This window comes from Mustela lutreola, chromosome 11 (genome assembly GCF_030435805.1).
Source record: "Mustela lutreola isolate mMusLut2 chromosome 11, mMusLut2.pri, whole genome shotgun sequence".
Lineage (NCBI taxonomy): Eukaryota > Metazoa > Chordata > Mammalia > Carnivora > Mustelidae > Mustela > Mustela lutreola.
The window spans coordinates 83721682-83735136 of NC_081300.1; the positions used below are offsets into that span (position 1 = coordinate 83721682).

Here is a 13455-nt window from a genome sequence, read left to right on the forward strand (position 1 = left end):
CAAAGAAAAAAATTAAGAAAAGGTAAACTCCTGCCTCTCCTTCAAATATGCAATGAACAGATGTCAAAGATTTTATTTAACTCCTCAATTACTGAATGAACCAGTTAAGAACTGTGAAAAGCCCAAGGATTTATCTCTTTATAAGCTAATGATTTAGCCTTCCATAGCTTCCACAGATGCCTGCAAAAGACACACAACACTCCTGGGTCAGAGACAAAGGACTTTGTTACTCATAATAATAGCAGTGGCTGAAGTATCAGTACTTCCTTACACCAGCAAGGAGCTCCTGTTCCCAGAGGGTGATGTGAAGAGGGGAGACCACAGCTGCAGAAGCTGAATTATGTTATAAGAGAGCATCTCAGACCTTAGGGCACCTCGCTCTCTTCTACTGGATGGTAAAGGTTTAAAGCAGGTCAAGCCTGTTCTTGCCTTGTGGGGAGACACTATGTCATCGAAGGCTATAAGCAAACCTGCCCCTTGCTCCAAAGGTAGACACTTCCTGTCAAAGTTGTTGGTTGAACCAAGATCCTTGAAAAGATAGTTCAGAACAAAGACCTTTAGTGTCTTTGCTTATAAAACATGCAGAAATGTGAGCAACTCATGGAGAATTGTCTCCTAATGGCTGGAAGAGGTTTCAACTAGTTCAAAGGAGAATACAAAAGAATACATGTATGTAGGCAATCAGAAATCCTGAAAAGCCTTTACAATGAGGGCAAAACTGGTTAGAATGCAATTTTCATTTTGATGGACAAGAATCATTTGCATTAATGTCAATATTCTATAATGTGCATAGCTTACAGATAATGAAAGTTGATACAACTTGTAAGGGTGCACCAGACAAAGCATTTTGCCCATTTCAAAGTCTTTCATGCTATTTCTTAACAAATGTATGGGGAAAAAAGATAGTGAAGCAGGATAAGGGAGGTCAGAAATGTGAGGCAGAATAAGGGGCAGTGATTAAGTTGAATTTTTAAATGGAGTGGTCAGAATGGCTTCCATGAAGTGAGATTTAAAGAAAGACATGAAAAAAAAAAAAAAAAGACATGAACAATGTGAGATTAGTCATAGGGATATATAACGAGCAATCCAGGAAGAGGCAGCAGCCAGTGCAAAGGTCCTGAGGCAGGGGTGTTGAAGGAACAGCAAGAAGACCAGTGTAGCTGGTCAAGGGAGAGAGATGGAGAGAGCAGAGCAAAGGAGAGAGATTGAAGGTGGGATAAAGGAATGGCCAGATAATATAGGTGGGGATCATAGAGGCCTCCCTGGAGTTTGTCTGCCACCTAGAGTCTGTCTGCCACAAAAACACCTGGTATGTGCCAGCTTTGGGCTAAGTACATTCATATGCACAGGTTGAGTTCAGGCTCCCAACTACTTTACCCAGTGGTTTTATTAGCTCCAGGTTTATGAAGAAACTGAGACTCAGAGAGATTAAAGCTGAGCTCTGCTGGTTGGGGTTCAGACCTGAATCTGTCTGACTCCAGAGCCTGGGATCTTTCCATGGTATCCCGTGGAAACATACCCAGGGAAGGAGGTGCAGGAGCAGGAGGGTATGATTCAAGGTTCTATACATGGCTCTTCTTTCTCCCATCTCCCACCTCCCAGTCTCCAGCCAGAAGAAGGCAGTGGAAGCAAAATGCAGCCTGGCCTGTGAGTACCTGAGTGAGGAGGATTACATGGACCTGCTGTGGACGACCCTCTCTGAGTTCCCAGGTGAGGAACCTGTGCAAGGTGGGGCCGGGGCAGCCAAGCCTGTGAACGCGGCAGCTGGTCCTGTGGTGGTTCCAGCTGGTGCTGTCTGGAAGCAAATCCCCTTTCCAGGGGAGCTGGAGATTGTTTTTTTTCAACACTTAGCTACAAGTTGACAAGAACTCTGAAGGCTCCTCTTCTTGAAGGCTAGCAAATTAAGCCGTCCATTGTCACATCCATTGGCAGAAGACACAAGACTCCTGGGTCAGAAACAAAGGCTACTATGCATGGCACAGCAAGCAACAGGAATAGTATATTAGTGTCAGCTCCCCTTGCTCCCAAATCTCACAGGGATGATGACAAAGGGTCCAGGTGGATGCTGCACATGCAATGAAGTAGTGGGTACAGCTATTGGGCTCTAACTCTTGTCCTACGACAAGAACTAGCTCACCCAAATGCATGCAAATGCTGATAATGGATGATGGTCGCTCCCTGAGGAATTACCTGAGTATTCCCTTCCAGGTATCTGATTGATCTACTACTCCCTATATTTTTGACCCTGTATTCCAGTTTTCCTTGCCTTCCCAACATATTTCTCAATCCCCTTTTCACTTTGCTTCCCTGAGGCATCCCAGGCTTGGGGAAATCAAATCTTCTGTAGTGGGTTCCCAGAAATCTGCCCAGCTTTTGTCCAGAGAGAGGCATCATCTTTATTATATTGGACAGTAAACAGACCTGCCCTTTGCTCTGGAAGGAGACAGTATCTCTCTCTTCCAAGGTTGTTGACTATCCAAATGAAAGGACAGCCTGGAACAAAGGCTTCCTGGAACAAATTGCTTCTGCATGCAAGAAATACAAGAGACCCATGGAGAATTGTCCCCCATCAGCACTCACACTGGAAGGATCAGTGGGGCATAAAAAAATCCAAAGTTGCACATAGAGTGAAGGTGATCTATGTTTTCCCTTTAAGAAACCGAGTAATTATTACAACAAGGGTAGTATTTAGTATTTATTGAGTGCTTACTCAACAAATGAGTGTATATTTGGTTCTATTCTCTATACAATGAGTGTATGTTTGGTTCTATGCTCAGTGTTTTATAGATATATCTCATTTTGTCCTGTGAAGTACATGATTATCCCCCATTTTACAACTGAAAAAACTAAGGCATAGAAAGGGGTAGCAAAAACTGTTCCTAAACTTTCAGGTGCCAGTCTCTGTATCTTTGTGCCTGAGGGCTAAATCAAGAGGAATGGAAAGCCTCGGAATCTAAAAGCACCCCAGGGAGTTGAGAGTGCCAAGGAGTTAAAACCTGGGAGCTGCCTTTGAATAATAAATGCAGGAGTTAGTGGTGTACAAATACCCCAGCTTCCTCACTCCTTAGGCAGGAGAATGCTAAGACACATTTTCCACACTGGGTCCCAGAACTCCCCAGTGGAATCTGAGAGTAACTGCCCACAGTGGTAACTGTCTTGACAGGCTCTCTTGCCTTCCCTTCCCTATCTTGCTCTCCTACCCTCCCACTGGTGCTTCTTTGGGTTACCTCTCAAGTAAACACTTGTACTTGGACCCTTGTCCACGGTCTGCTTCTGGAAGACTTGTCCACGGTCTGCTTCTGGGAGAGCTCAGCTAAAACACTCAGTGTCCTTCACCTGGCAGAGCTAAGAGTTGGGGTCCCACCCCAGAGCCCAGAGTCTTCATTCCTGTATGATCCTGTCTATCTTTTTCTTAAAACCCTTCCCCTATATGGCTCAGTGGGTAAGACTAGGGACATGGAATTAGACACCACGTTGCCAATAACCATTTCCATGACTTTGGGCACTCACCATGATTTTCCAACAATTTTCATGATGTTGTCTTTCTGCAACTCAGATATTCTTATTTATTACATTTATGATTTGTTGTGTCTGTTCCCTGACACATTCCGAGGCTCCTAGAATAGTTCCTTTTTAATTTATTAAAAAGTTTAATTTAATTTAAAAATTAGTTCCACTTAATTTTTTGACTGAAGAAGTGTGGGAAATTAACAGCATTTATTTTAGGGGGTTGCTTTTGATGATTAAGCAAGATAATAGATGCAAAAGTGTTGAGCCCAGAGTTAATTATTATTAATAAAAACCATCATACTATACTGCCTCTACTGAAGTAGGGAGTCTTATTTTATTGAGCCCCATTTTACCAGTGAAGTAACTAAGGCTCTGAAAAGGCAAGGGACAAACCCAAGACCACAGGAGAAGTCAGAGACAGGTCTGATTCCCATCCCTGGTGTCCCGTGCCTGGATCCAATGAACCCTACATCCCTTCACGCCTATTTCATTATCTGTTGCTATGCAACAAATTATCCCATATTTTAGTGGCTTCAAATAACATATTTATTACTCACAGTTTCTGTGGATCAGGAAGCTGGGCATAGCCTACCTGGGTCCTCTGCTTTGGCGTAACCGACAAGATGACAATGGCGGTGTTGGCCCAACATTCGTAGTCACATCTGGAAGTTCAGCGGGAGCAGGGTCTGTTTCCACGCTCACTCACGTGCTTGCTGGCAAGATTCAATGCCTCCAAGGGCTGTTGGCCTGAGGACCTCAGTTCCTCACTGGCTGTTGGCCAGAGGCCACTTATAGGCCACTGCCTAAGAAGAGTCAGGGGGACAGAGAATGCTAGGAAAACAGAAGCCACATTCTTTTATAACTTCATCTCAGAAGTGACCTCTAGTGTTTTTCTGTATTCTAGTCTTTAGAAGAGACTCCCTAGGTCCAGCCTGCTCTCAGGGGCAGGGAATTCTTTTAGGATTTTATTTATTTATTTTACAGAGAGAGATTACAAGTAGGCAGAGAGGCAGGCAGAGAGAAGGGGGGAAGCAGGCTCCCTGCTAAGCAGAGAGCCTGATTGCAGGGCTTGATCCCAGGACCCTGAGATCATGACCTGAGCCGAAGGCAGAGGCTTCACCAACAGTGAACCAGCCAGGTGCTCAAGGGGCAGGGAATTCTATGGGGTGTGAATACCAGGAGGTGGGGGGTGCTGGGCGCCATATTGGAAGCTGCCTGCTATAGTGTCCCTGCTCTCTCCCAGGTGTCCTTGTGACTCTGTGGATCATCGATCGCCTGGGCCGCAAGAAGACCATGGCCCTGTGCTTTGTCATCTTCTCCCTCTGCAGCCTCCTGCTGTTCATCTGTGTTGGAAGGTGGGTCAAGAGACCGGCTCTCTCCGACCAGCAGGCTCACGTCTCAGGTCATAGTCAGTGGCTCTTTGGGCCTGTAAGCTGTGGGCTGCACTCCTGTCAGTGATCTGAGAGATCACCCCCTGCCCCAGCCCCTCACTGGGACTGAGACTCTTGACCACAAGATCAGACTCAATTTGGGGCCTCTGAAGGGGGTAGGGCTGGGAGGTTTTGCTCCAACACCGTCACATTTAGACTTTTGACATTGTCTCCCAGTGAGATCATGGGTACAACTATTTATGTATGGTTTAAAAGCATTCCTTTGTTTAAGGGAAATACTTCAAGGTCCTGTTGTATAATCCCTTTTCTGGCATTTCTTTATTTTTCCATCTATCAAGGACTTCAAAATATGGAAGGGGCTTGTGTCTCTCTTGACCTCAGAGAGGCCCCAGACCAAAGCTGATGAGGACTGTGCGGAAGGTCTGGAGAGGAAGCTTAGACCCTGACATGTTGGTGTTCTTAGGCATTTTGGGGAACCACGGAACAGGGGGTCGGGGACCAGGATTATCCTAAAAATACTGCATAGAAGTTTACTGTCCCTGGCTCAGCTGGCTCCTGACTCTATCAGGTCCCGTCTAGGTTTTCAATGATTTGTATCACTTCTCTCTGACCTTGCAACCAACCTGGGCACCACAGATGTTTGCAGCTCTTAGCCCGGAACTTCAGAGAACAATAAACTTATAAAGGCAGACTTTCGAGAAGGCACCAGGATTGTGTGTCTGTGTGGATGTGTTGGGTGGGGCTGGGCTGTACCAATTTCTAGGTTATAAATTCTGCCTGGGCAGATAGGACTTTGCTGAAACAAGCTGACAGGGAAAAAAAAAAAAAAAGTGCTCATCTTTTTTATTTCTCTCCCTAGAAACATGCTCACTCTGTTACTCTTCATTGCAAGAGCGTTTATTTCTGGAGGCTTTCAGGCAGCCTATGTTTACACACCTGAGGTAAGAGGGGTGCCTGGGAACAGCTGGGAAGGGGAAGGAGTGAGCTCTGCCTCCAGAAACACCCAGCCTGGGCTCCTCAGAATGGGATTTGTCCAGGAGTCTGTCTGAGTAGTGACTGTGAAGCTCTTCATTCCTGCAGGCTATCTTCCAATTGTTTTGTTTTTTGTTTTTTTCTTTCTTTTTTTTTTTTTTTTGCTTCTTATAAAAGCTGATGTCCAATGTAAAAGTTCCAAATGGTATCGAACTGCATAAAACCAAAAATTAAAGGGCCCCATGGTCCCCCTTCCTAGACACCACCTTTCTGAATAGTTCAGTGTTTTCTAGGCACATACTGATTTATGTTAGTGCAGGTACCGAACTGGGGAAATGAACAACTATTTCTTTTTTTTTTTTTTTTTTTTTTTAAAGATTTTTTATTTTTATTATTTATTTGACAGAGAGAGATCACAAGTAGGCAGAGAGGCAGGCAGAGAAAGAGGAGAAAGCAGGCCCCCGCTGAGCAGAGAGCCCGATGCGGGACTCGATCCCAGGACCCTGAGATCATGACCCGAGCCGAAGGCAGCGGCTCAACCCACCGAGCCACCCAGGCGCCCTGAACAACTATTTCTTAATAAAGAAACTAATTACAATGGTGTGGGACAAGACTTAGGGAAACAAAAAAACAATAAAGCAGTGCCCCAGAGCTTGCAATGGGGGTGGAGGTGGCTGGGGACACAGCTGTCACCCGAGGCCAGTGGGATGAGGAGAGGGGAGTGTTCCAGAGTTCCAGGAGAGAGATGTAGAGAGAAGTTGTGGTCCTTAGTTGAGGGACACATGTGGCCTGAGGCAACCTGAAAGGGAAGGAGCAGGAGAATAAATACCCAGACCTCTCTCTCTTCTACCTCCTTCCCATCTCCCACTGGGGCTCCCATCTTCCCAACCAGAAGCCAGAGGGCCAGGAGCCCTTAACGATCCACATAGGCCAGGCCCAGGGCAGGGAATGAGGTAGGGAATTTGGAGGAGAAGATTGAAGACAGTGCGCACAAGACACGTGGATCTACTTTGTTGTTTCCAACCCTTGCTCTACTATGCTGTGAAGTAAACAGTATATACTATATATGGTATATCCTACATATAATATACTAATGTATACTACATACTATACAGTACACTATATAGTATATACATATATATTATATGCTATCCCTTTACTCCTATACAGTATATAAGTGTATATTATATACTCTTTTATTATGCTATATTTTATATATACTATGTTTATATACTTCACTATATATATGTATATATGTTACACATAGTATATACCCGTGGTATATACTATGGGTATATACTTTATATATATTATATATATATACTTCACTAAACAGTATATATACTTTATATTGTATACTATATTATACTATATGGTACATATATGCATATATATTTTACATTTTACCATACTATATAGTATTGTGTGGGCAAATCATAATTTTATAATAATTCTCATACTAACAGATATTTGGATTTTTTTTACAACTTTTCACTATCACAAACAATACCAAGGTGAACAGCTTTATATAGTCATGTGCATGTGTGTGCTTCCCTTAGAATAAATGTCAAGGTGGAGTTGCTGAGTTTAAAGCCTATAAACATTAAGTGGAATTGAAAGCTCACCCCCTAAAATGTGGCACGAATTTACACTTCACACAGCAGAGCCTGAGAAGTTCTAATTTCCCACAGTCAGGGATTATGGGTTAATTTTTTTATACCTATTATATTTTATTTCACCTTATTTTAGAGAGGAGCAAAAGAAGGAGGAGAATATTGTGTAACAGATGCTGTGCCAGGGGAAGGAGGGTGTCTAGATTATCCCTCATCCCCACAACACTCCAGAGCCCTCACTCTGAGTCATCATCCTGAACCCTGCTCCCTCCACCCCACCTCAGGCCTATCACCAATCCTGCCTCCTCCAAGGAGGCCTCCCAGATCTCCCCCTCCCCTGACTTGCTTTTGCTGGTCAGTGCCTGTGTCCCTCATTTAATCCAACGTCTATCAATCTGTATTATCCATCACGGAATATAATTGCAGCAGTGAAAGAAAATGAGGTAAACGTCTATATACTGCTGTCCATAGGACTTTAAGACATAATGCTGAATGGATAAAGCAAGTTGGACTGTGAGTATGATATGACACCATTTATATTTTGAAAATAATGCTATATTTTGTATACACATATGTTTAATGCATCTGGATGGATACCATCCAAACTTCATAATAGTCGGGACCCCTGAAGAATATAGGAAAACCTGGACAGGTTCTGGGTCAAAGGGAGTTCAGGTGTCTTAATTTCTGATAAGGAGAATTTATTTCTATATTGCTGTATCATTGGGTGAATTAAAATATCATATGGTATGCACTCAAAAGTATTTGTTGAGTGAATAAATAAATGAATGAATGTCAATGTATCTACAGTCATAGAAAAATCTAGAAGGATATACAGGGAAATGTGACAATGGTTACTTCTGAGTGTTGGGATCCTGCATGAGCTTTGCTTTTCCCTGTATATTCATTCTTCCTGAGCTTCCAACACTGAGGACTGTACTTGTTAGAGGTGTGCTAGCTGCTGTAACAAAAGATACCCCAAGTGCAATGTACTGACACAACAGAAGTTTCTCACTAATGAAACAGGCCAATATGGGTGTGCTTTCACTTCCACAGTATGATTCAGGGACCCAAGCTCTTTGCATCTTGCCAATTCCTCATCCAGTAATTGTTAATCAAGGGTGATTTTGCCCCTCCCCCAGGGGACATTTACAATGCCTGTGGGTATTTTGGGTTGTCACAACTCGGGAGAGCAGTGCAGAAGGTGCTACAGGCATCTAGTGGGTAGAGGTCAGGGGTGTGTCAAACATCCTGCAATGTATAGGATAGCCCCCACCATGAAGAAGGACCCATCCCCAAATGTCCCTAGCACTAAGGTTGAGAAATCTTACCACAGGGCCTCGGAGGCCTTGAGTCCTCCTTCAAGCCAGCAGACTGGGAAAGGGAGTGGAGAAGACGTGCCTACTTTTTAGTTCCCTTGGCCTGGAAGATGTGCAGTGACATCTCACTTTGCCCAAGGGAGAGCTAGGCACGGGGGCCCCTCGGTGACAAACTGAGACACCGTGTAAACATTTCTACCTCTGTCTTTATGAAATGCAGCTCACAACCCTTCAGAGTGAATGAACGAAAAGAGGCAGGTGGGGTAGGGTCTGGATTCTGAATGTGCGCCAGTTCCTGGTGGAGCTTTGGGGGAAATTCCCAGGGCAGGGAGGACCCCCTCACTGGGTTCCCATCCACAGCTTGGTCTCTTGCCTTCTTTCTCAGTTGAACTTCCTATCCCCCTTGAGATGAGACTCCCCACCTGGTCTCCCACCCCTTGAAGTGGTTACCAACACCTATGTGGTTCACGCTAACTTCAGGCCTGCCCACGGGGGGCAGTCCCATCACTCCTGAGCTAGAGAGGAGGGAGGATCCTACATTTTCTCAACAGCACATGGATGCCTGTGTTTCAGGTCTATCCCACGGCGACTCGAGCGCTGGGCCTGGGCACCTGCAGCGGCATGGCAAGAGTGGGTGCTCTCATTACTCCTTTCATTGCTCAGGTGGGTGTCACCCTCAAATACCAGGGGGTGAGGCATGACAAAAGCCAAAGCATGGTAAGCAGCTCCTCTACGCTGAGCCTTCTGCAGAGCCCACAGTGGTGTGCACCACCTTCTCTTACCTAACAACCATCCTATGAAAGGAGTCATATCGCTTGCAAATGAGAAAATAGGCTCAAAAAGGTAAAGAGACTAGTCCAAGGTCAAACAGCTAGGAAGCAGAGAAGCTGGGACTTAGATCCGAGACCCCAGAAGACCCTGGGGGTGCCATAGGATTTGGCCAAAAACTAATTGGATTAGAACAAGTAAGATGAAAACAAACTATTGAAAACAACATGATTTGGTGGGAAACATGTCTCAGGCCCTGGTTTCTGAGTTGCATGATCGTGTGTATTTGCAGAATTTTGTAGCCCCTGGTAGGTCTTGGAACATTTCTCTCTACTTCCAGGGATCTTATTTTGAAGTCATTTTGCTTTTTTGATAGCCAATTCATTTTTTTCCCTGTCTTTATCATTTTTTTTTTTACCAAGGTAAAAGTCACAGAATGTAAAATTAACCATGTTAAAGTGAACAATCCAGTGGCATTTAGCACATTTCATAGTCTAGTTTTGAAACATTCCCATCAAATAAAACTCCATGTCCGTGAGGTAGCCACTCCCCGTGTCTCCTCTCCCACAGCTCACCAATGTGAGTTTTTTTTAAAAAATAAGCTCTACACCCAACGTGAGGCTCGAACTCACAACCCTGAGATCCAGAGTCCCGTGCCATACTGACCAAGCCAGATGGGCGCCCCCTGTGCATTCCGTTTGCATGAATTTACCTGTTCTGGATATTTCACATAAACAGAATTCCACCACAAGTTTTAGCCAAGTGTCTCTGTTTTGGGCCACTGTGTGTGGCCATTGTGAGACACTATTACCCGCAGCAGAGGGCCGGCCACATGCCTGTATCGTGCCAAGTCCTCTCAGGTATCCTATCCTCAGGAGGTAGATACTGCTCTACCCATTTGGCAGGTGAGAAAATGGGGTTTGGCTCTGCTGTTAAGCTAGAAAGTAAACAGAGGTACTGCTCTGAGAGAGTGTAGTTGAAGGAATATAGACTCTTGAGCCTGATGGGGTGTGAGCTCAAACCCCAGGCCCATCCTTCATGTCTGTGTGAGTGGAGTATTCTGCTTGGCCCTCTCTGAGGCTCAGTTTTTCTGTCTGAAAAATGGGGACAATTCCCTTGCTCTTAGTCGTGGGGACTGAACTGAATGGGGTAATCCCACAGAGGGCTTATAAGATGGCCTGGCATTATCCATACTTCCTGAATATCCCCTCTCATGGGCCCATGTCTCCCTCCCCCAGGTCATGCTGGAATCTTCCGTGTACCTGACCCTGGCGGTATACAGCAGCTGCTGCCTCCTGGCCGCCCTGGCCTCCTGCTTCTTGCCCATCGAGACCAAAGGCCGCGGACTACAGGAGTCCAGCCACCGGGAGTGGGGCCAGGAGATGGTCGGCCGAGGGACGCATGGCACAGGCGTCACCAGGTCGAACTCTGGCTCTCAGGAGTAGTGACTGATGCAGGGCTGAGTTGGTCTTTGAGGCCATAGAGCGCAGGGAGCTTGTGGAGCCCTGCTGGGGCGCTGACCCTCACAGCCCACGTCAAGAACTCACCCCAAAGGACAACCTGGACCTACAGGGTTTTGTGTCTTGACTCCGTTTGCTCATATTCACTGAGATCCCCCTGGGGCTGGGGAGGCATTTGCTCCGGGGGGTTCTCTGGAGGTGTGGGGGGAGGTTTGTTAATAACCTGTGGACCTGCATGGGGAAAACTGCCACATTAGGAGTGGCCGGTTTCACCGGTCGCCAACCAGATGCCGCCCAGAGTCAGCCAGTCACACCCTTGGTGAACAACCCCACACACATCTCTGTAGATACAGTCCAGGCCCAGGGCCCGGTAGAGACCCACCTCGAGGGACTCAACACCTGCCAACGGGATCTGTTCAGGAGGTTTCTTCTCCATCCCCAGCCCCGGAGTCTTCTTCTTTGAAGAAGGTGACCCGGCTGTGGCCTGAACAGCTTCTTCCTGGGTCTGAGAGATGCTGTCTCCGAAGAGGTCCCTTGGTCTGCCTCCCCAGGGCCTGATTAGCGGAGACTCTGACATATAGACATGTGTTTGAACTTGAGCCACGTGTCCCCTCCTGGTCCCCTCTGGAGTTGCTCTCTCTGGATCCAGCAGATCTACAGGTCTGTGGGGATGGCTGGGCTTCTACCAGATGACCACCTCAGAGAGCTGTCGTCCTCCCCCTCCCCCAGGAATTGGGGACTGAGGCCAGAGGAGGTGAGGATAAAGTCCAAAGCCAAAGCCGGGGCCTCCCGTTTGGAAACAACAAAGGCCAATGCCAGGGGCTTCTTTTCTGACCCCCTCGTTGGTCAGGCTGGTTGGTGACTCTTGGAGAAAGAAAATAGTTAACTCAGGTTTCAGTGCTGTGGATGTTGGGGGTGGGTAACTGGCTACTCGGGCAGAGAAATGGAAAAAATTCTATACCAACCACCCCCTCCCAGCAAGGTCAGGGAACCAGGAATCCTTGCCCGCCCCTTGGTTTCTTGTTTCCCCCTGCTGTCAAGGGCCGGCTTGGTCTTTGCATAGAGGCAGCTCCCGGGGGTCCAGCAATAGTTCTCTGCCATCAGTGGGGAGGACCGGGAGGGCCCACATGTGTGACATGTGTACATTTGCAAAGGAAAAGAGGGCAGTTAGTTGGTTTTGGGGTTGGCCTCGGGAGGAAGGGCTGATGCCATTGTCTCAGCAGACAATATGCACCTCCAGGATCTGGTTTCCATGAGCCCTTTCCCCATCCTGAAGGCAGGGAACCTAGAACAGGAGGGTGGAAGCTGCTGGATCCCATCAAAGGCCAGAGAAGACTGACCTTCTGCGTGGAGACGCCTGCTTGAAGTCAACATTTTGAGGAAGCCAAATGTGTACGTTCATCTCTTATTAAAACATGTTGGTGATGGACATTGTAAAGTTTGAAGTTTGTCTGTGTGTCACGATGTCTTAGTGATGGTTCAAATTGCCAACTTTATCTATTCAAGGTAATCTCAATGCCTTAATATGATACTCTTTCCAATAAGCTGGGCAAGTCACACCATTGGCTGTCAATTTTGTGACCTTGAGCCTGTCGGAGATACTTTCTTCCAATGGCATGGGTGGATAACTCTTCCAGGTTCAGGTCCTGGGTCAATGGCAAACAATCCCACATTCCCAAAATATAGACTATAGTCCCCTCAGCCCAGGCAGCCAGAGAGGAAGCAGCTTAGCAGATCTACCTCTCCCCAACACCCCCATTTCCTTGAGCCATGGTGGCTATGGCTCTAATTCTTTCTGGCCTGTTGAGCTCTTCTGGGTAATAGAAACTTAGCTTGCCTTCCTTCCTTCCTTCTTTCACCTTCTAGCTAGTCAGACAATGCTGGATGAGTATGTCCACTCCCTTCCCCCTCAAATAACCTAGCAGAGCTGGGGGCTGGAGTGGAACAGAAATGCTTGGTGGGAAGGAATGTTTTCCAGGCCCCAGGGTAAAGAGGCTTGCAGTTGAGGACTTTCTCTTCTCAGAAAATGAAAGAAAAGAAAATGAAAGTCTTTGCCCTCTAGATTGCCTACCCTTAGAAAAAAATTAGTATTATTGAATGATACAAGAGCTGCCACCAAAACTGTCCAAGCTCTGAATTACACAAGGTCTTTAGCTGAAGACATTCGTATCTAATTTCGAACTTTTCAAAAGCTTCTGTTTCCATTAATGGAAATGTCGGCAGTTTCTCTCAGTGTTAGGAAAGATTTCAGAAAACATAGAAGATGGTCATGTAGCTAAGACTATGTGGTTTATTTCTTTCCCTTATTGTGAGTATTCTTACAACACAGAAGTGAGAAGTGTTGGCAATGACATTAGAGTACCTTGGGTACAGACTTTGAAATGAATATGGATATTCATTATTTGGGGCAAATGTTAAGTAA

The 13455-nt window shown here is 46.0% G+C and overlaps 1 protein-coding gene across 1 annotated transcript in view; it reads left to right on the forward strand.

Moving 5' to 3' along the window:
- Positions 1-12462, forward strand: part of SVOP (SV2 related protein) — a 74247-nt gene extending 61785 nt beyond the window's left edge. Inside the window, exons 12-16 of the mRNA XM_059140607.1 lie at positions 1603-1710; positions 4754-4865; positions 5761-5842; positions 9379-9468; positions 10812-12462. Of these exons, the coding sequence (XP_058996590.1) occupies positions 1603-1710; positions 4754-4865; positions 5761-5842; positions 9379-9468; positions 10812-11018 (599 nt within the window). The 3' untranslated portion in view covers positions 11019-12462. The remainder of the gene's footprint in view (positions 1-1602; positions 1711-4753; positions 4866-5760; positions 5843-9378; positions 9469-10811) is intronic.
- Positions 12463-13455: the final 993 nt, after the last annotated feature.